The following is a 19,947-nucleotide window of genomic DNA, read 5'->3' as shown; positions in this document are numbered from 1 at the left end:
ATATAATTCACAGATGATAATGTATAACTAATGTTTGACAAAAAATTTCAAAACAAAATAGGAACAATTTATTGGAAGACTCGGATAAGATACAAATCTTATTATAAATTCTTGTACACAAGGCAAAACAAATATTAAAATAAAAAAAATTATTCAAACACTAATTAGGTTTTCAAACGAAACAAGAACTCGATGCAGTATTAGGAGTAACAGTATGAATAATCTAATCAAATTTAATCTAAGATCAAGAACTCATAAAAAATTAGGGCAAGCAGCATATTGAGATAGTTGAGGGCAGACAGTTGTATACGTAACATAAATTAGGGCAAAACAGTACCGAAAAAGAAAAAAAACTTACTCGGTCGAAGATAAAACTCGATCTTCGATTTACCTTTCAAATCGGAGATGGCTTGACCAAGATCTTGGATCCCTCGTGGCTCTGATGCCACTTGTTAGTTTCTTACTCAACCCGAGTCTCGGCCAAACCACAAGAACAAGTGTAAAATCGCGAAAGATAAACCAGAAAAATAAAGAGCACAAGAACTTGAGATTTACATGTTCGGATTCGTAAAGAGGATCCTACTCATGGAAGAGGCTCCGTCTCTAGTCAATCCACTAAAGACTTTATCAATTACAACAGATTTCATCGGTTTATAACAAGAAATCAAGAAATATAGTATTGCAAAGAAAAGTGAAGAATTGAAAGAAAATACAGATTATTCAAACACCAAGAACTACCAATACAAATAGTCTCTTCGCCACAATCCCTCATGCCTCAAGCGTATTTACAATAGAGATTACGCAATACAAGTAGATTTTACCAACCACAAGCCGATCGATCGAAGGAAGAGATTCACGAGAATGTGCCTCTCTTCATGGGTCGAAAGTAGGGATTCAGAAAGAAAAATGAGTTGATCTTTCGATTAGGGCATCAAAGAGCCTTTATATAGTAGCGAGAAACTGATCTGGACCGAAGAGAAACATACATGGGCCACACTTGGGCTTAGCTTAGTAATAGATCTCGGCCCACATTAAGAATGGATTTTGGCCCACAATATTAATCAGCACGATTATTAACGGCAGATTATATATATACACAATGAATTGCATTTAAATGTAAGTAAAATGAAAACTCAATTGCATATAAGAAAAAATGCAAAGAGAATACACATGGAAAAACATAAATGATAAAAATTATTTTAATGCATTTTGAATCACCTTATTTAACAACAATATTTCAATTACATCATTTAACACATTGTTAATTAGCATGGTCCAATAAAAACTAGATTAGAATTACTTATGGGCATTGACTATATGGGTCTGCTATACCTACCCTAAATCTCATACTCACACATTCAAGACTTCTGCCACAAAGTTATTTAACAAATTGTTTTGGTTTCAGAGTTAAAAGTTTTAAGATCATACTATTATTATAAATTTATATTACTTTATAATAAATCCCAATCCATAGGTAGGAAGTTCACCAACTTTTTTATTTCATTTGCATAGAAGTCACATTTTTTTTTTTTTGCTATCGCCCTATCACGAGCGTCCCTAATCACTCCGTCCTACAAAGAGGTATATCAGGATGTGACTCCACTGGCCAGAGTTCAATCCTTCGACCAACTGAGGGCCCTGCGAGTATCACCCCAAAGTGGTCTTTTGTGGGTGAAACTATGTCTTAGGGGGCTAAAAGTCACACTTTTAATTCTATATACGATGCATATAGGAGGAGCTGGGTGTTCTTGAGCACACACAATAACATCTCCATGTCATTATTCAGCGGCTTCATCATTAGCATCCCCCATAAAGCAAAGCACTGCTGCTACTAGAAGCCCTTCCAAAGTCTTGCAGATTAGCTATAAAATGCCAATAATAAGCTCATAATATATACGTATACAATACGCACACCCGCGCGCGCGCGCGCACACATATATATATAATAGATTCCTCATCTTGGCAACGTTCTGCCCAAAGTCTCTTTTGTCTTTCCCTTTCTCCACCGATTCCCTCTCCAACTCCAACGTTTCGCTGCGTCTGCCCACCTCGGCGGCCGGCAAACCACCCTCTCCTTCTTTAATCCCAAGCTTTTTCTCCCTCTTGTTCAATTCTTCACCGCCATTACAGTTGCCAAACTGACAGCTTCGCTTTCCCTGAAAGTCGACCACGGCGACGCAAAACGGGGAACCAGAACGATCGGGAGGCCTCTTTCGGTGATCAGTAGAGGCGAGACCAAGAGGCAGTGTTTGCTAAGGTGCTCCGGCGTCGACGGCGGTAACGGGAAGGCGATGATGAGGGAAGCTTAGCCCTACTTCCGGGTTCACCAAGGCTCCACCTTCGTTGTGATACTGTCGCCGGAAATCGTTGCCAGCTCTTACTTGGACTCCATCCTCGAGGTATCCATCCATCAACAAATTAACCTCTTGCTAGCAACGATTATGACATAATTGACGGCTCCTTTTCTCGATTCAAATTTGGAAACCAGAAAGATTTGCATAAATTAATGATCCAATACCCACAAAAAAGTTCCAGTCTTTTCCAACCATACTCGATGCTATCTCTCACCTTCTTAGCTTCAAAGCATCTTCCTTTTGTCTTTTCGTTAATTAACTTGGAACACAGCACGGCAATGCTATGAGAGAAATTAAAAGATGGGTCACGCACATAATGCAATTAGCTGGGAAAGTTTGATCTTTGCTTGGTTATTGTTCTAAATGAGTGGCATCCGACTGGATTATCACTTCAAGATCCTTCTCTTATCACCATCAGTTTGGAATCATAGTTTGATTTAATTTGGGAAGAGATTAATTAAGATTTAATTACATTTGTTTGGTATAATCCCATTGTTCTTTGCAAAATTAAACAAATATCGCAGAATTTTTATATATCCGGGGACTTACTTATATCATAATAATAATAATACATATGATATGATTTGATCAATATTAAGTACATATGCTTTTCGTAATTTATGTTTGATTTTTTAAATTTTTGTGATGTATTTTCTTTAAATGACCCATCTATTATACAAAACAAAATGTTTTTGTGTTAAAATAAATAAATAATAGCAAATTGAAATAACCTAAACCACACCCTTATGGTTAAATTTGTCTTATAATTTGTGTTATTTAGGATCTTTATAGTTCATGTTACTTATGCAATTTGCCTAATTTTTAATTTTTAATTAATATTTATTTATTAGTATGGGACAAGATCTCATTATATTTGAATAATAAAGAGATTATAAATAGAGATGATAATGGATTTAATATTTATTTAACTATTTAGTCAATATTTAAAATATAATTTATATTTATATTTCTAAATGTACTTCCATTTTAAATGAATAATTCGAATTTATTGTATGAATATTGGGTAAATTTTATTTTTATAATTGAAAATATTTTTTTAATTTAAATAAATAAATAAGATCCCTAAATATAAGTCCCACTTAAGGCAAAACCCGAGGCCGAGTGTCATGTCCCCGACCAATACGACTAGTACAGCGAGTAGCTTCCTCTTCTCCCATCTTCCAGTGACGGCTCTTTCTGCCTCATTCCCCCAATTCCATGAGATTCGAAACCTCTTTCCCCTCTCAATCTACACCTTTGGCTTTAACCCTAACCCTCTCAATGGCCATCTCCCCAGCTCGAAGCCCTTCCTTCCTTCTCTGAAGCTTCCATCATCGTCTTTCTGCACCCCTGAGAACAATCAGTTTGCCTCAGAATGATTTTTATTTAAACATGCAAATTAGTTTGATTTTTGATATGTGACTAAGATTAATCAAGCCCACACCTAGTTGGGTTTGGCCCAACATCATATACGGATACAAGAGTCCAATGAGAGCATCGAATTGACCAATCTGAAATAGCGAAAGGGAATCATTCCCAATCTAAAATAGCGAAATTCTAATAAACCATTTTAGTGAGAGAGAGGGGGACCTGTTGGTTTTCAACAAATCAAAAAATCAAGCGATGATAACCAAAGATAAAATCTTCTTATAATCACCATTATGATTTAAATTAAACATATTTTAGTGAAAAAATCTTCTTATAATCACCATTAAAAATAAATTACTAATTTAGTAGTCCCACATCTCCTCCAAGGCGGAGAAGCTATTATTGGGGCATCAGCTGATCAATTATTAATTCCCAAGAAGCTGATTCTTCATTCTTGTCTTAAAGGTGTCATTATCTTTTTGACACCAAAAATTTAATAAAATAATAAATAATACTTATAAAATTCAAATTTAAGACGTCCCCTCAAACCCACTATCATCTAAGCATTGCAAACTAAGTCTTCTTCTTACGTATAATTTACTAACAAATAAATTCAAAATTTATGATTCCAAACGAAGCCTTAGACTACAAAACTGATTATTTAGAAGAGCAAGCCAATTACAGTGGGGAGGTTGAATGCAAGGCTTCGGCCCTTAGCCAGCCCAAGGGGAAATAGCCCAGTTCAAATTGAGTCCAGCCCACCTCAATTTTTTTCAGCCCAGCCCACCTGCCTGCAAACCCTTCTCCTTCCTCTCTCGATCTCGCTCTCGATCACCCTCGCTGCCTCTCGCTCTCGGCCTCCTCTCTTTTGCTCGTCCACTCGCGCTCGCCCTCGCTCTCTGCCTCTCTCTTGCCCTCGCTCGCCTCTTTCTTGCTCTCGCTCGGGCTCGGACCCTCTTGCTCTCGCTCGCCCTCCGGCCCTCGCTTCCTTTCTCTTGCTCTCGCTCGACCCCTGTCGCTCTCGCTCTCGCTGCCTCTCGCCCTCGGCCCCTCGCTCTCTGCCTGACTGCCTCTCTCTTGCTCTCGCTCGCGCTTGCCCTCGCCCCCAAGCTCGCTCGGCCAGTCGCCCTCGCTCTCGCTCGCTGCCTCTGATTCAGGTTTTCGTTTTACCCCCCAAACTTCCAGTCTCCAGATCTGCTTCATTCGAGCCCGGATCTGTATTACTGGTATGTTTTCTCTTCTTTGATTCTCTCGATTGACGGATAAATCTAGATAGTTTTTCTGTTTTTCGGCCATATTTTTTTTTACCTGTTTATGCATGACTTCTTGTTGAGGTCTCTGCCTTTTTTCAGCAAGTTTTAAGTAATTGATTTTTCTAACTTTGTGTCTGCTTGCCTATTTGACTACTGCATTTAGTTAGGAATTGTCGTGGCTGGAAGCCTGGAATTTGTTATTGTGAATCTGTGATTGAATATTTGAATCAATATTTGAATCGACCATACTTTTGCCTTCTCTTGTTTGAACTCTAGAAATACAGTTGTTGTATTGGCCTTGCATTTGCCTCAAATCTTGAGTTAAATATTTTAATTGTTCAATTATTGAATTGTGCTATTTTTTGTTAGTGTATTTTAGAATTTAGAATGGAACAACAATCTTCCGGGAAGAAAGGAAAAACATTGTTATCTTTTTTCAAAAAAAGAGATCATCATACTATTGAAAGTATTTCAATTCAATTCATAGTATGCGAAATCAATCTAGTGAATTTGCATCAATTCCTTCAAGTTTATCTCGTGAAATTTACATCAATCTAGATGAATTCTTTGTTTCAAAACCTCGTCGAGCACAAGTTTAATGAAAATTAGTTGTACTGACTTTTTGGTTACATAAGAATTTTATTATATTAAGTTTTTAAAATTTCAGCCCCCCTCCCCAACCTAAATTCCTAGATCCGCCCCTGATGACAACGATCAGCCTACGGAAGGGGAACGCCCGGCTGCCGCCAGAGGTGAACAGGGTGTTGTACGTGAGGAATCTTCCGTTCAATATCACCAGCGAGGAGATGTACGACATCTTCGGCAAGTATGGCGCGATCCGCCAGATCCGGATTGGCACCAACAAGGACACCAGGGGCACCGCCTTTGTCGTCTACGAGGACATCTACGACGCCAAGACCGCTGTCGACCACCTCTCCGGCTTCAACGTCGCCAATCGCTACCTCATCGTGCTCTATTACCAACAGGCCAAGATGAGTAAGAAGTTCGACCACAAGAAGAAGGAAGATGAGATCACGAGGTTGCAGGAGAAGTACGGTGTCTCCACCAAAGACAAGTAAAAGATCACCATCACCAAGGCCATTGTAATTGGAGGATGAACCACTTATGTCATTAATCCCCCTCTACACTTCTCTATGTGTTTATGTATTGTTAGTTAAGTAGTTGTTTAATTGCTTTGCGTGAAACCTGTTAAATTTTTTGGATTATGATTTTGTTTTTTCTATTGTCTGTTTTTTCCTTCCAACGTAGTTCAAGAATTAGGGCACCGTGAATGCATTTTATTCTGTGAATCTGTCGATGCATGTGTAATTCGTGCACTGGATATATCTGTCCGTCGTGGCTTGGTGAATTTGTTCTGGTTCCAGGTATCCATGTACAAATTAGCAAGCTTTGTTAAATATTTGTGATCATTGATATGTGTGAAACTTTCAAAAGTTAAGATCATGGTTTTTTTTATTTTTTTTCTCGGGTTTATTGACTTTTGATATGGACATTGTTCCTTCCAATGGCTTTTAAGTTCCAAGAATTACAGAGGCATCAAAACATTATATTCAATGAATCTCTGGATGCATAGGGATTCATAATTTGGGGTATAATACCAGCTTGAATAAATCTATAGACATGATATATCTCTCCTACCTGGCTTGGGAATCAAATTTGTTCTGGTTCCAGGGACCCATGTACAGATTGACAAGCTGTTGGCTGAGAGAGGTGAGTCGAACCTGTTTCTCTTCCTCTGGATTACATTTTTTCTTTGCTTTCTATATGTCTTTGATGTTTATTAATTGAGTATCACACAGACAGAAAGTTGTTTTCAGTACCATGATTAAATTTCTGTAACCTGAGAATGACATATATCCCTGGAACATTTTTATAAACGGTTGCTTTAACAGTTCAGTATAGTAGACCAAACTGTTATCAAAATATACTGTTTTGCCCGTTCCTTTAAGTTCAACAATTGACTCACTTGTCTGGATGTCTTATCCAGCTAGAGTAGTCATTCAAATCCTGCAGAATCTTGAAAATAACTTGATTAGGGCTACTCCAAGTTGTTTGGCAATCAAGCTTATTTTCTTAGTTAAGTCAATTTTGCTGTTGATTTCTTGGGCCCTGCTTGATTTTGTTGTGAACTTCAATTTTTTATTTTTGTTTCCATAACTTAGGGAAAATGGAAAATGCTATTTGGTAATTTTGTGCTCATTTTTTGCTTGAGGGAGAGCAAGCCTTGATCACAAATTTGAGCTCTAAAAACATCTATTTGTAAAGGAAGGGTAAGGCTGCACCTCCATACAGAAACAACCTTATCCCAACCCCTCATGAAGTGGAAATCTTTGTGTATTTTAGATGCTGTAAAATAGCAGCCGCTTTGTGTCTTCTTCTTCTTCTTCCGTCTTCATTGCAAGCAAGGGTTAGACCAGTCATCAGCAGTGAAGAGGAAGAGGATGTGATGAAGAAGAAGAATGGCCTGCAATCCCTTGGGTTCAGGATATTTTTGCTAATATAAAAGGATATGCACAAACATTCATTGTCGTGGAGAGAGAGGGTCAAATTATTGCATGTGCTGCTGTATTTCCTTTCTTCAAAGAAAAATGCGGAGAAGTTGCTGCTATTGCTGTGTCTCCTGAATGCCGTGGCCAAGGACAGGGAGACAAACTTCTTCTTCTTCTTCTTCTTCTTCTTCTTCTTCCATCTTCATTGCAAGCAAGGGTTAGACCAGTCATCAGCAGTGAAGAGGAAGAGGATGTGATGAAGAAGAAGAATGGCCTGCAATCCCTTGGGTTCAGGATATTTTTGCTAATATAAAAGGATATGCACAAACATTCATTGTCGTGGAGAGAGAGGGTCAAATTATTGCATGTGCTGCTGTATTTCCTTTCTTCAAAGAAAAATGCGGAGAAGTTGCTGCTATTGCTGTGTCTCCTGAATGCCGTGGCCAAAGACAGGGAGACAAACTTCTTGGTAAGCTGGTTATATGTCTATGATTAGTGTTGATTCTGCTCTTCTGTTGATGAAACACTTAGTCATGCATTGTGTATGTGTTGGATGCATCCTAAGCTTCTTGAGATCATCACCTTCTGTAAAACCAAGTTCATGTGGTTCTTGCAGATTACATAGAGAGGAAGGCGCAATCCGTTGGGCTTGAAATGCTTTTCCTGCTTACAACTCGGACTGCAGATTGGTATGCCTTTTGACTCCTACCATATATTAATTTCATGCATGCTATTTATGTCGGTATGTGATTATCTAAACTAGACTTGATTATTAGTGATGGTTTTGTCCTTAAGAGTAACATATATTTTTTGTTCTTAAAAGTTCCTACTTCCTTTTATTTCAGATTTATGGCTGCATTTATCTATGCTATTGTTGCCACCAGCGCCTTAAACTAATGATATTTACAGTTTGTGCTTGCTTGAGGTAGAGCATCCGAAGGTAGCTTAGAAAATAATAATGTGCATCCAGTTGTTATTTTCGCATGAATTGTACCAGTAGGCTTATTTTCAATTGTCAGAATCATTGTTTAGCCCTTCTGCTTCAAGTATAACATGGATTGGAGGGTAATTCCATTGTCATCTTGCAGTGTGCTACAGTTAACCATCTTTAAAAAAAATATGGCCTCTGCATTCTGTTATTACTACTAAGGAATGCGTTGGCAATTTTTTTCTTTTCAGTTTTTGCTCGACAGTTATTTTCTTTTCACATTTTATTACTTTCTGTACAATTTCAAGATGGGTCAATTTTCTTCATCCTCCAGCGGCACCATTTGTGTATTCTGGAGCTACATGACACTATAAATTCAGGATGAGCTATCACATATGTATAATGGGTAATGACATTGGTTAAGCTTTAGTAAATGCACCTTGTATATATACAATACAAGGTGCATTTACTAAAGCTTAACCATGCGCAAGGGCAAGTTACCCATATAAAATTAGTATCCCTGTCTGACTGGATCGTTCTGCCTGACAGGTTTGTGAGGCGTGATTTCTCAGAATGTTCTATAAAAACCATACCGGAGGAGAAGAGAAAGAAGATCAATACGTCCCGTGGTTCCAAGTATTATATGAAAAAATTACAGTCGGACAGTAGCGGCATAGCCATTGATCGATACAACGCCATTAACAGATGAGTTAAACTCATCCAAGAAATAATTGTTTAGCTTGCTTCGTTGTCGAGCTTAATCTCTACGACACATATATTTAGGTGTATAGAATGGTTCATTTGTCATCATGTAAGTGTATATTATTGCAGAGCCCAAGGTGGGTTTGGGAGAAAAGAGTGAGATCCATGGAGCTTTTATATATAATCCCCACCCCAACATTTTCTTCTTGTTAAGGGTCCCTGGGTATTTTGGGACTTGTATTACAGGAACATGTTGTAAATCGATCATGCTTCATGGTTCATATCGCCACTCTTGACTTCCGATGTTAACAAGTAACGTTTATTCTCTAATTTGGTTACAAAGTAAATGGGGCATGTTGAGTTACTACTTGGCACGTGATCGTATGAAAAAATTGGTTAGATGTCTTAACTTAGGTCCACCTTGATAGATGGAAGGTTAAATTTATATTTTTGTTTTTGTATTTTTATGTTTTTTACTTAATTATTTGAATTTTTTATTATTTTAATTATATTTATTTTTTTAAGTCAATTTAATCTTTATATTTTAATTATTTTATGATAATTTAAATTTTTTATTATTTTGATTATAACTTTATAATTGTATTTTTGAATTATTTTAATATTTATATTTTGACTTATAAAAAAAATAAAAATTAAATTGATTTATCTTATTTTACTTTGAAGATTTCCAGTAGGCAAGCTCATCCACATGATTGTGCTCGGAAGTTTCTTTTTTTTTTTTTTTGACTAAGGGAAAGCTTGTTTTTACTTGCTACTTATTTTGATGTTTTTGGACCTTTCTTTCTCAATACTTAGATAAGGACCTTAGAAGTTTATTTTATGTATTTTTACACCATTGAGTCTCAAAATATAAAATTTGGGTACATATGTGGACACTTGGTAGTATCTAATTATGTTTAATTTGATTACATATGCCACCACCATAGCATGTCCAATTCGAATGCACTCATGCAACAGATGCTTAGTGATGGTCCATGAATAAACACACTCCAGTTGCATCTTTACTATGAATATTGTAGAAAGACCTTTTTGCTTCATTATGTTGTAGTCTTTAGAAGTAACTTTTTGAATTCTATTTATAAAATTATTAAAACCTCTTATTCGAACTCAAGTAGGCTCTCTAGCCTCAACGCTAGGAATTACAAAATTCTTATCAAAACTTAATAGCCCCTCTAGTTTATAAGCTAGGAATTACAATAAAGAATACAAACAAGAAGATCTAAGAGGAATGAACTTTCAGTTACAATGAAATAAAGATACAAAGACTAAAACCAAATAATATAAGTGATATCTATAGCCTTTTGAGAGAAGCATGAAAGCACAAACATTAGAGAGAAGATGAATAACTCTTGTAAGCTCCAATTAATTAATTTACATCCATTAGTCTCTCTAGTGCATTATTGGGTTGGTATTTATAGGATTTTCTATGCATTGAAGAATTAAAGAGCCATTAGAGAATTACAGAGCCTGCAAAAACTAGGTGTTAAAACATGTTAGTGAATGAACGGTTTCACCAAACCGATCAAACAGTTTTCTTCGAGAAAATTAAAACGCACAATAGCTTTGGAAAAATGGTCAACTCTTTTATAAAAGAGGCCGGCTTCTTTAACAAATAATCAACAATTTAAAGCAACAAGTCGACAATTTTGAGAGAAAGTTGACATTATACAGTCAATGTCATTTTTTTTGAATTTACGTGAAAAGAGCAAAGAATGAAAAATTGTTCGGTCAACAGTTCAAAAGAACGGTTGACAATTTTTGCATAACCCATTTTCAAAAGCATAAAATGGTCAACTTGTTTTTAAAATAGTCAACTCTTTTTGGCCTTTTATATATTAAGGTTTAAAATGGTTAGACTTTTTCTTAAAAATGGTTGACTCTTTTAAACAACACAAACAACTGAGGTACAAAACGGTTGACATATGAACTTGAAAGGGTCGACAATTTTGCCTTGATTTTAAAAAAAAAAATTAAGACAAATGTTAAAACAAAATTTTCATCTGACCTCGTATACTCCTTCATTTGATTAATATATATTGAATGTGAAAAATATATTTTCCAAGAGCTTGCCACTAAAGAGTTTAAATGATTTGACAAAATGATTGAAACAACATTCAAAGACAATAAATGGATATATTTCATTTCATTTTCAAGAATATACAATTTATTTTCATTTTGAAAATGAAGATGACATGAAAATATTTTTCATCATCAAAAATGAAGATTTTCAATATCAAAATATTTTCCATCAAAAGATATTCAACATGATGATTTTCATCAATAAATAATCACGAAATTATTCATCATCAAAATAATATCAAAAGCAAAATAATTTTGTCACATTTCATACAACGCTTCATTTGGTTTTCAAAAACACTTTTCTTAAACGTTTTCCAAGATGAAATATTTTCCACAAAGGATTTTTATATTGAAAGGACATATAGGATTTTTATCCTTCGACATAATTGGAATATATAAAGATTTTGAACAACAATATTATTTTAGATATTTTACAAATTAATCTTACTAATCATTTTCAAATTCAAATAAGTTTTTCATCATTAAAATATTTTTTCAAAAACAAAACAACACTTCCTATTTGAGTGTGAGGTTTGAAGTGTTTTGAAATAATAGTCTAGTTGTTTCGAAATAAAAAGTGATGTTTCAAAATAGTCTTTGACAATTTAGTTAAGAAAATGCTCTTTAACTTTGACAACTTGAAATTGTAATTGTAAGATGAATAAGGAAATAAAAAGTAGAAAATAATGTAATAAGCACATAATTTATAGTGGTTCGACTTCAGCTTACTCCACTCCCTTCAAGTATCCCTTTTAAAGATATTTCACTAGTTCTTTAAAAAAACCCAACAAAAGTATTTACAGGTACACCTCAAAACCTTTTTACACATAGCTAATTTTCACGAACTCACTATCAAATTTCTTTTTCAAAAAATTTTTGCGTAATTTTTCACGAATTAACTACAACTTTTTAGAAATAATTTTAAATAAAGAACTTGATACACTTAACATATGAATTTCCAAACATTTGATATGAAATTTCAAAGAAAAATATTTCATTAAACTTAACATATGTTTCAAAATTTTTATATATCAAAAACTATGTTTCTAGAACTTTTGGTCAGATTAATATATGAAATTTCTAACCTAGTAAGGACATTAGGGAATAAAAGTATGGAAGTTTGTTACTACTAAATGCTGCATAGATGGTTTAGGGCAACTAGCAAAAATAACCCAAACCTTTTCGTAGATTTACAATTTCATCTAATTATTTTAATTTTGACAATTATGTTCCAATTGACTTAATTGAGTGTAATTTTATCCAACACCCAAAATTGATTTGAAAATAGTGTGTTAAGGTTGACATAGTATGTCACATTTTTATATGATAAGTTGTGTGCCATGTCAGCATTAATACGCGTTTTCTAAATCGATTTTAGGTGTTGGATAAAATTACACTTAATTGAGTCAATTGGGATATAATTTTTAAAATTGAAATAATTGGATAAAATGGCAAATTTACTAAAAAAGTTTGGGTTATTTTTGCTATTTGCCTGATAATTTATTGAAGAAGTTTTGAATATATGACTTAGTGTTATGAGTTTATAAATTACCTTAAGAATATTTTGTATTCTCAAATATATTTTTTCCAACATATTAGTGTACTACATTACAAATAACAGCTAATTTTTTTAAAAAAAATAAAATAATAAAAAAACACATTAACAAATGAAGTAATTTGACTATTCAAAAATAAAAAAAAAATTAAAACAAATCATAACAAATGAAGTACATAGGATAAAATTTGGCAATAAAGAATACCTAAATATTAAAATTTTAAATAAAACAATCATATATCTAAATAGAATAATAAAATTATATATATGTATATAGATTAAAATAAAAATTATTTTAAACTACGTATGAGTCGATATGGGTAGGAAAATCTATAACCTTATTATTTGAGTGAAAAACTTTTTTTTTCATCCATTTTCTCTTTGATAAAAATCATTTTTGTAAAATACATAGAAGAAAATAAACACAATGTTTGTTTGCTTTTATTAAAAAAAATTAAATTGAATCAAGTATAAATCTTAACCTAAATTGAAAATTATAAAATGATATTCGTTCTATTATACAAATAACCTCTTTATTTTGCATTATGAAACTCTGTTAATAAAATTAATTCTTAAAATATTATTTAAAATATAAAAGTTATGTAAATAAGATTTGAATTTATATCCTCTAAATTATTTTTAAAATATTATTTATAGTATTTAAAGGTCGTGTTTGAATGGAGGTATTTTAAATAATATTATTTTAAATTTTAAATTTTAAAATAAAATTACATTATTTGAAATTTAAGCGTTTGAATAATTACTATATATAAAATTTTAAAATTCAATTATTCTAATATATATATAAAAAAAAGGCATCCAGAAAATATAAGTTAAATTATACTCTATAGTCTTAAAGTTTAGTAAAAAAATATAAAATATTTTTGTATTTTAGAAAATAACAAAGACATCCCCTTCTATTAAAATTAAAAATAAAATAATTATTTCATCATTGATTTTTCAAACAATTTTCTGTTATGTTCCTTTTTGTCTCTTTTTTGTTTTTTTCTCTCATATCTCTGGTCGCTTATCCACGACAAGACAATTGAGAGAGAGAAAGAAAGAGATTAAGGTATCTTTGATATTTCTCAAATTTTAATAATTATTACATGAGTTCGGCTTCTTAACATTAGAGTATTTTCGGTTTCTATTATTGAAGACTAGTAAAAAAGTTCAAACTTTCTAGTTTCTATTTTATAATTAATTTTGGGATTATAATAGCACGAAAAGAAACATTTGGCTTCTCAAAAAGTTAAAAAGTTTTTAATAAATAATTTTTAATATTATCATATTAAACATTCTATCATAATATATTCTTAAATTTAAATTTAAACCGACAAACCAACTATTATAGTATCTCGGCTTTGAGAGAAACCAATAATACACCTCCTTCGAACCCTCTAACACGTGTTCCAAAATATTTATATTGTAGTTCAACTCTAATCTACCCAAGTAAACAACTTAGTTCAAATAATTGGATTTATTCTGAGTCAAACTCAAATATTTACTTATCTAGACTGCTTAGAATTAGAATTTAGTTATTCACGCGGCACGATCATAGTCTTTTTATACCTCATAATAAATTTATATAAAAAAAACATGAATTTCAAGAGACACATAAGTCATTTATTGTGTATTATTACTTTACTCCATCCTATGTTGCACGGAAACAAAAATTAAAAACATTTTCGATTGGAAACGAAAATGTAGAAACGAACATTTTTCTAAAAAAATAAACATAAATAAGATCCAAAAAGAGAATTGAAAATATTTTAAAAATGAAAAAATGACTTCTTTGAGGTATTTTCATGTAACATAGACTCTATCTTACGTACCAATAAAATACAGTACAGGGAGGGATCAAACCCCGCCCTTTTAGGTGGTGTAAGTTTTTGATGAATTTAAGGTCAAGAATAGCTGCTGAATGTATTCAATTTTAGATAAAACTAGTGATGGGCTTCAATTATAATTAATTTATAAAATAATATTATTAATTTCTTAAAAAAATATTTAGAAGGTTATAATCGTAAAAAACAAAGGTAGAAATTGCATTAGCGATTTATAAAAGTGACCTTCCAAAGGGCGCAAATGTGAGAGTTCTGATTAGAGGGAACGAACGAAACGACGGATTACTCTTCTGCTTGAACTTTGGATAACGCTGAGAGCGTGCAAGAGAGAGAGAGAGAGAGTCAATGGCGGTTTCATCAGTTTCAGTAACAATGCGTCCCCCACCACTTGCATTCTCCAACACCTTCGCCGCTGCAGCCAAGCCCAAGGTCTCTGTTATCTCTTCGCCCTCAACTGCTTTCAAACCCCTCAAATCCTCTCCACCGTCAAACCTTAGGGTTTTCGCTGCGCCTGAAGCATTGGACTCTCAAGAAATCCTGGATGGTCCTGAACCTGCTGCCTCTGAGGTAATTTAGTGTCGCAATTCAATAGACACTTTACGGTTTTGTGGAATTTGCGGATATTCATGTTTGTTTGGGGATTTTTCAGGTCGAAGGTTCGGGGATTGCTGGTGCTTCGCCGCTTAGTATTGGGGCTGATGCTGACAAGGTAATTTCTTTCGCTCCATTCTCGGCTTGGTTGAGGAGAAGAAAATGGGGAAAAGGGGTTTTTTTTTTCCTTTTTTTTTTTTATCTAATTCTTTTATTGCTTGTGCTTGAGAAAGAAGAGTTTGGGATTCCAAAGACGGAAATTCTTCTTTGAGAATAGTTTAATCAGTTTAGAAATTTTCACTTCTTAACTCCAATAAATATTTGCTTCCCAGTTTCCCCATTCTCTCTGTTAAATTTAGCAATGGTAATGACTAATGCATATGGTGCCATAGTGTCATAGTGTCAAGCTTAGTGTTATAGCATACTTTTAGGTCCTATGTTTTGGTTGGTGTTTTACCTCTTTCTAGTCCTTAAGGATGCTAATATGGAATATAGTGATTTGAAAACAAAATAACCATGGATAACGGATGCATATAACAAAACAACAACAACAACAACATATCCAACCGTTATCCCACTATGTGGGGTTGGCTACATGAATTCTAGATTTCTATGTGGGTTATATCCCAACAGATAGTTTGTCTAGAATTCATATTTGGATCCGACTAGATTTTTCGCTGGCTGTCGGTTACCTAACGCAACCTTCCTCCTTTATTCGGACTTGGGACCGACAGTGGATAATATCCTCTGGCGGAGTAATAATGAAATGAAGTTTCAACACCATTTTCATATGGAGAAGTTTCATGAGATGGTGGTGAATGAAGATAATTGATATGGTTGTGTTCCATCACTTATTTGACATGGTGAAACCAACAAGTACAATATGAAAACACAACCCGGATGCATAAAACAAAAAGAAAATATATTTTTTATATTTTTGTTGACAATGTCTATGAAGATAATAATTAAAGCTTTGAAAAATATTGGAAAAACTATTACTAACCAAGAAAACTTTGGTGGGAGTCTATTAGGTATGGTACGAGTTATATGAGTGTTCCAAAATATATGGTCATAAATAAAAATGATTTGCAAACTAGAATTCATTTAATCAGTTAAGGCCTTGTTATGTTATTGTTGTTTTAGTAAGGGTAATACTCAATCCATATTAATATATAAAAAATACACAACTACCACTAATCCAACTTGAAAATACCATTCAATCCATAAACAACAACAATCATCTTTATTCAACATGCAAAAGTTAAAAAAAAAAAAAAAAAGTATTTATTGATGTATTTGTAATTAGGCTATATTTTATGTTTTTTTATATATTTAATAATTATTGATTTTTTCCCAAATAAAATTCTAACATCTTTATTAAAGACAACAAGTGCGTGTTTCATGTGTACTAGACATGTCTAAACACATAATCAGGTGTGTCCAATGTGCATCTATAGCTGATACATCTCTCTCTCTCTCTCTCTGGCGCGTGCGCGCACACACACACACATGAATTGCTAACAACTCCCTACCAAATCTCCATCGCCTCACACGTGCACTAAGTGTTTCTACTTTTTCTACTTGCATACATTTATTAGAATAGAGACTTTGGGCTAACAGCACAAGAATGCACTTAGACATTTTAGTTAAATCATGGAACTATCCTAGCTGAAGAAACCTGCCACAACAGTTGTGTTCTCTGAATGTTACATCTCTCTTTCGTAAAAGAAAAAATCGTAAAAGAAAAAAAAAGAGCAAATACAGAATAACACCAAAAAAAGTAAGGGAAAAAAAAAGGGGTAATGTGAATGTAAATTTGTCCTGACGAAGAATGTTTTGTTATCTCAAGTATTCATTCGTTTCCTGAGCTGGTTGCCAGCCATTGTGTTATTTGGATTCTTTTTGTAGGTGATAATTGTGTTGTTTCTCTCAAGTTGGAGGACTTTTTTAGAGCATATAAACTTGTCATCTTGAATCACTAAAACCTGAAGTTAAATTGTTATGTAGAGAAGGTTCTTCTGAAAGGTTATTTGTAGATGCTCCTCGAGGGTCCTGGAATTGTTACTAAATTTCCTGGAGGTATTAATGGCTTTGATTTGAAGTACATACAGAATTGGGTTAGATTTTTATTTTAACGAAACAAGTCTTTTTTTTTTTTGGCTGAAGTAGACATCATACTCACTCACTACATCTAAGAAAAGTCATTCTTCTCTTCATTTAGAGGCTCCAAACGCCTGGTCCTTTATTATCTGTGTGCAGTATGCATATGTGCATCTATGAACCATAGGGTCTTGTACAAGTATAAAATGCTTCACCGTAAGGTAACTATGTACATTTATTGTACCCGAAAAAAAGGTGTGTACATTTATTGAAGCATTTGAGAAGCCCACCATAGTTTTATTATGTATCACATTGTACTTTGTACTATTAAGAATTCAACTGGTTAGGACCATAACGTTAGCTGCTAAACATAAAATTTTCTGGAGATTCCTAATCTCTTCACACATTATCAGAAGGCTCTTTCCTTTATAAAATGTCTAACTTCAGGGTTTGCAATAATTGAGTTCTTTTGACATAATTCCTATTATTCATGAACCATCACTTAAAAGTAATTATTTTGAGGAAGTTTTGTTATGTGGCAGGAATTAATCACTTCCAACAAAAATAAATGAAATAAGAAACATGTAGAGCTACCCCACGTCAATATCGATTGGTCCTTTCATAGTATTGGAGGCACAATCACCTTTTCTGAAAGCTGAATCTCTGGGAGTTGGTGCTTGAATTATGTCTCAATGCTCTTGATCATGAGTGCCCTCACCGGGCATAATATATGGTTTAGAAGAAAAACATTGGAGTTCTCTTCTACAGTTACAAAGCTAAAATGTTTCAAGTCTCTTCCATGTTCATTGGTTGGCTGCTCAACATTTCCTTAATGACATATACTTAAGAAATAGATAAATGGAAAAGGTCGCTTTTTCTTTGATTAAGTTAAAGAAATGATCAAATAGGTGAAGTGCATTTATGCTAATTAGTTTTTCCCTCTGCCTATGGCTAATATGACATCGGATCATATTTGTCAGTGTATTCTGAAGATTGAATAAATAAAACTGCAGTGCGGCTTACCAAAAAGAAAAACAAAGCGAAAGAGGACCAAAAAATAATAATAAAAAACAGTTGCAGTGGATTGAGATATGCTCTAAGGATGTATCTAGCTATAGTAAACATCGTCTTTTGATGTGTATTTTTGTTTCCTTTTCCCCTTATCATCATCAGGTATTTGTATATTTTTATAATGGTCTTGTAACATTCTGATTATCTTAATATATATTTCCTGTTCTCAGATGGCACCAAAGCAGAAAATTAGGATCAAACTGAGGTCATACTGGGTGCCACTTATAGAGGATTCATGCAAGCAGATACTAGATGCTGCAAGAACAACGAATGCAAAGACCATGGGGCCGGTGCCATTACCAACCAAGAAGCGGATATATTGTGTCCTGAAATCTCCACACGTGCATAAAGATGCAAGGTTCCATTTTGAGATTAGAACTCATCAGCGCCTCATCGATATTCTGTACCCCACTGCCCAAACGATCGATTCCTTGATGCAACTTGACCTTCCTGCTGGGGTTGATGTGGAGGTCAAGCTTTGAGAAGGCACTGTTGCTGCTATTAGGAGTACTATGTCCAAAACTCTGCCAAGAAGCTGTTCTATATCTATTCTTTCCATCTGGAAATTGTATCTGCTTTCATATTTGAAGTTAAATAGCGCCCGCTTGGACCAGCATTAGGAGTAGAAGAATGTGGGGGATATAACTTTGTATACATGTTTGATTGTTTTTCATCCTCAATTTTGTGATACTTTTGTCACTGCATGTGATTTCATAGGGGCAGTTGATGTTAAAACGGTAGAAAATTAAATGCCAATGTCAAGTTCCTTTGTATTATGTAATATACTATCCGTGTTTTGGAGAATATGGTGACTCATTTAAATTTAATGATAATTTATGTATCTTTGGACGGCTTGGGACAGAAATTTCACAGGCTTTAACTAAAAGTTAAATATAGAGTAACTCCTGCATCCCAAAATAGACACTTTTAAAGTCTTAGATTGTTGAACACTGCTAAGTGGACTACAAAGTGTGAAAAAAGCTCACATAGCTATGTTTTTTTGTTGCTGACTTGTCATGACCATTTGATTTTGATTCCTCTTAGTCAGAAGAGGATCATCTCCCTTAGCAATCTTAGTTTTGCTTTTGCAAAGAGATAGCTTTCACACGACGAAACAGTAGTCTTACCCTTGTCATATATACTTTTAGTGCATGCTTATCACAGTTTTAGAGAGACCAAAACATTCAACTAACACGATTGGAAGAAACTACTCAAACTCACAATCTCGGACTTAAATACAATCTGACAATTATCAATTGATAAGATTCATTGATTCAAAACATTCATACAACAGAGTTGAATGCGGAAAGCATAAATACTACAGACCATACAGAATAAGAAGATAGATCCAATGCCATAAGAGTGTTTAGTTGCAACTTGCAACTGTACTACCAAGGAGTGCGTGCATGCACAGTGGAAAAGTGATCACATTTCAGCTACTGGCAAGGGAAGTAAAATTTAGGGCCAAACTTGCGACCCATCTCAAACAAGTGACAGTAACAAACATTCTAACGTCAAACCAAGAATGCATTGGCTTAAGAAAGAATCAACACAAAAACAGCACATAA

At 33.9% G+C, this 19,947-nt stretch overlaps 2 protein-coding genes and 1 long non-coding RNA gene across 4 annotated transcripts; all 3 read left to right on the top strand.

Moving 5' to 3' along the window:
* Nucleotides 1–4,511: 4,511 nt before the first annotated feature.
* On the top strand, nt 4,512–6,451 carry LOC127792208 (splicing factor 3B subunit 6-like protein). Of its 2 annotated transcripts, none has more exons than XM_052322637.1 (2): nt 4,512–4,948; nt 5,643–6,451. In XM_052322637.1, the coding sequence occupies exon 2, from the start codon at nt 5,680–5,682 to the stop codon at nt 6,052–6,054; it is 375 nt and encodes a 124-aa protein (XP_052178597.1). In that variant the 5' UTR covers nt 4,512–4,948; nt 5,643–5,679; the 3' UTR covers nt 6,055–6,451. The 2 variants fall into 2 exon arrangements, with proteins under 2 accessions (XP_052178597.1, XP_052178598.1); XM_052322638.1 differs by having other exon boundaries at nt 4,513–4,948; nt 5,669–6,451.
* Nucleotides 6,452–7,805: 1,354 nt separating this feature from the next.
* On the top strand, nt 7,806–9,479 carry LOC127792209 (uncharacterized). Its single transcript, XR_008021096.1, has 3 exons — nt 7,806–7,954; nt 8,102–8,174; nt 8,963–9,479. It is a non-coding gene; the product is annotated as an uncharacterized LOC127792209 (long non-coding RNA).
* Nucleotides 9,480–14,859: 5,380 nt separating this feature from the next.
* Nucleotides 14,860–19,233, top strand: LOC127791781 (30S ribosomal protein S10, chloroplastic). The gene is made up of 3 exons (XM_052321824.1): nt 14,860–15,184; nt 15,267–15,326; nt 18,550–19,233. The coding sequence occupies exons 1-3, from the start codon at nt 14,963–14,965 to the stop codon at nt 18,859–18,861; spliced, it is 594 nt and encodes a 197-aa protein (XP_052177784.1). The 5' UTR covers nt 14,860–14,962; the 3' UTR covers nt 18,862–19,233.
* Nucleotides 19,234–19,947: the final 714 nt, after the last annotated feature.

The sequence above is a fragment of the Diospyros lotus genome, chromosome 15, assembly GCF_014633365.1.
Source record: "Diospyros lotus cultivar Yz01 chromosome 15, ASM1463336v1, whole genome shotgun sequence".
Lineage (NCBI taxonomy): Eukaryota > Viridiplantae > Streptophyta > Magnoliopsida > Ericales > Ebenaceae > Diospyros > Diospyros lotus.
Note: the sequence above shows the minus strand (reverse complement) of the source record. Positions and strands in the feature narration are given on the sequence as shown.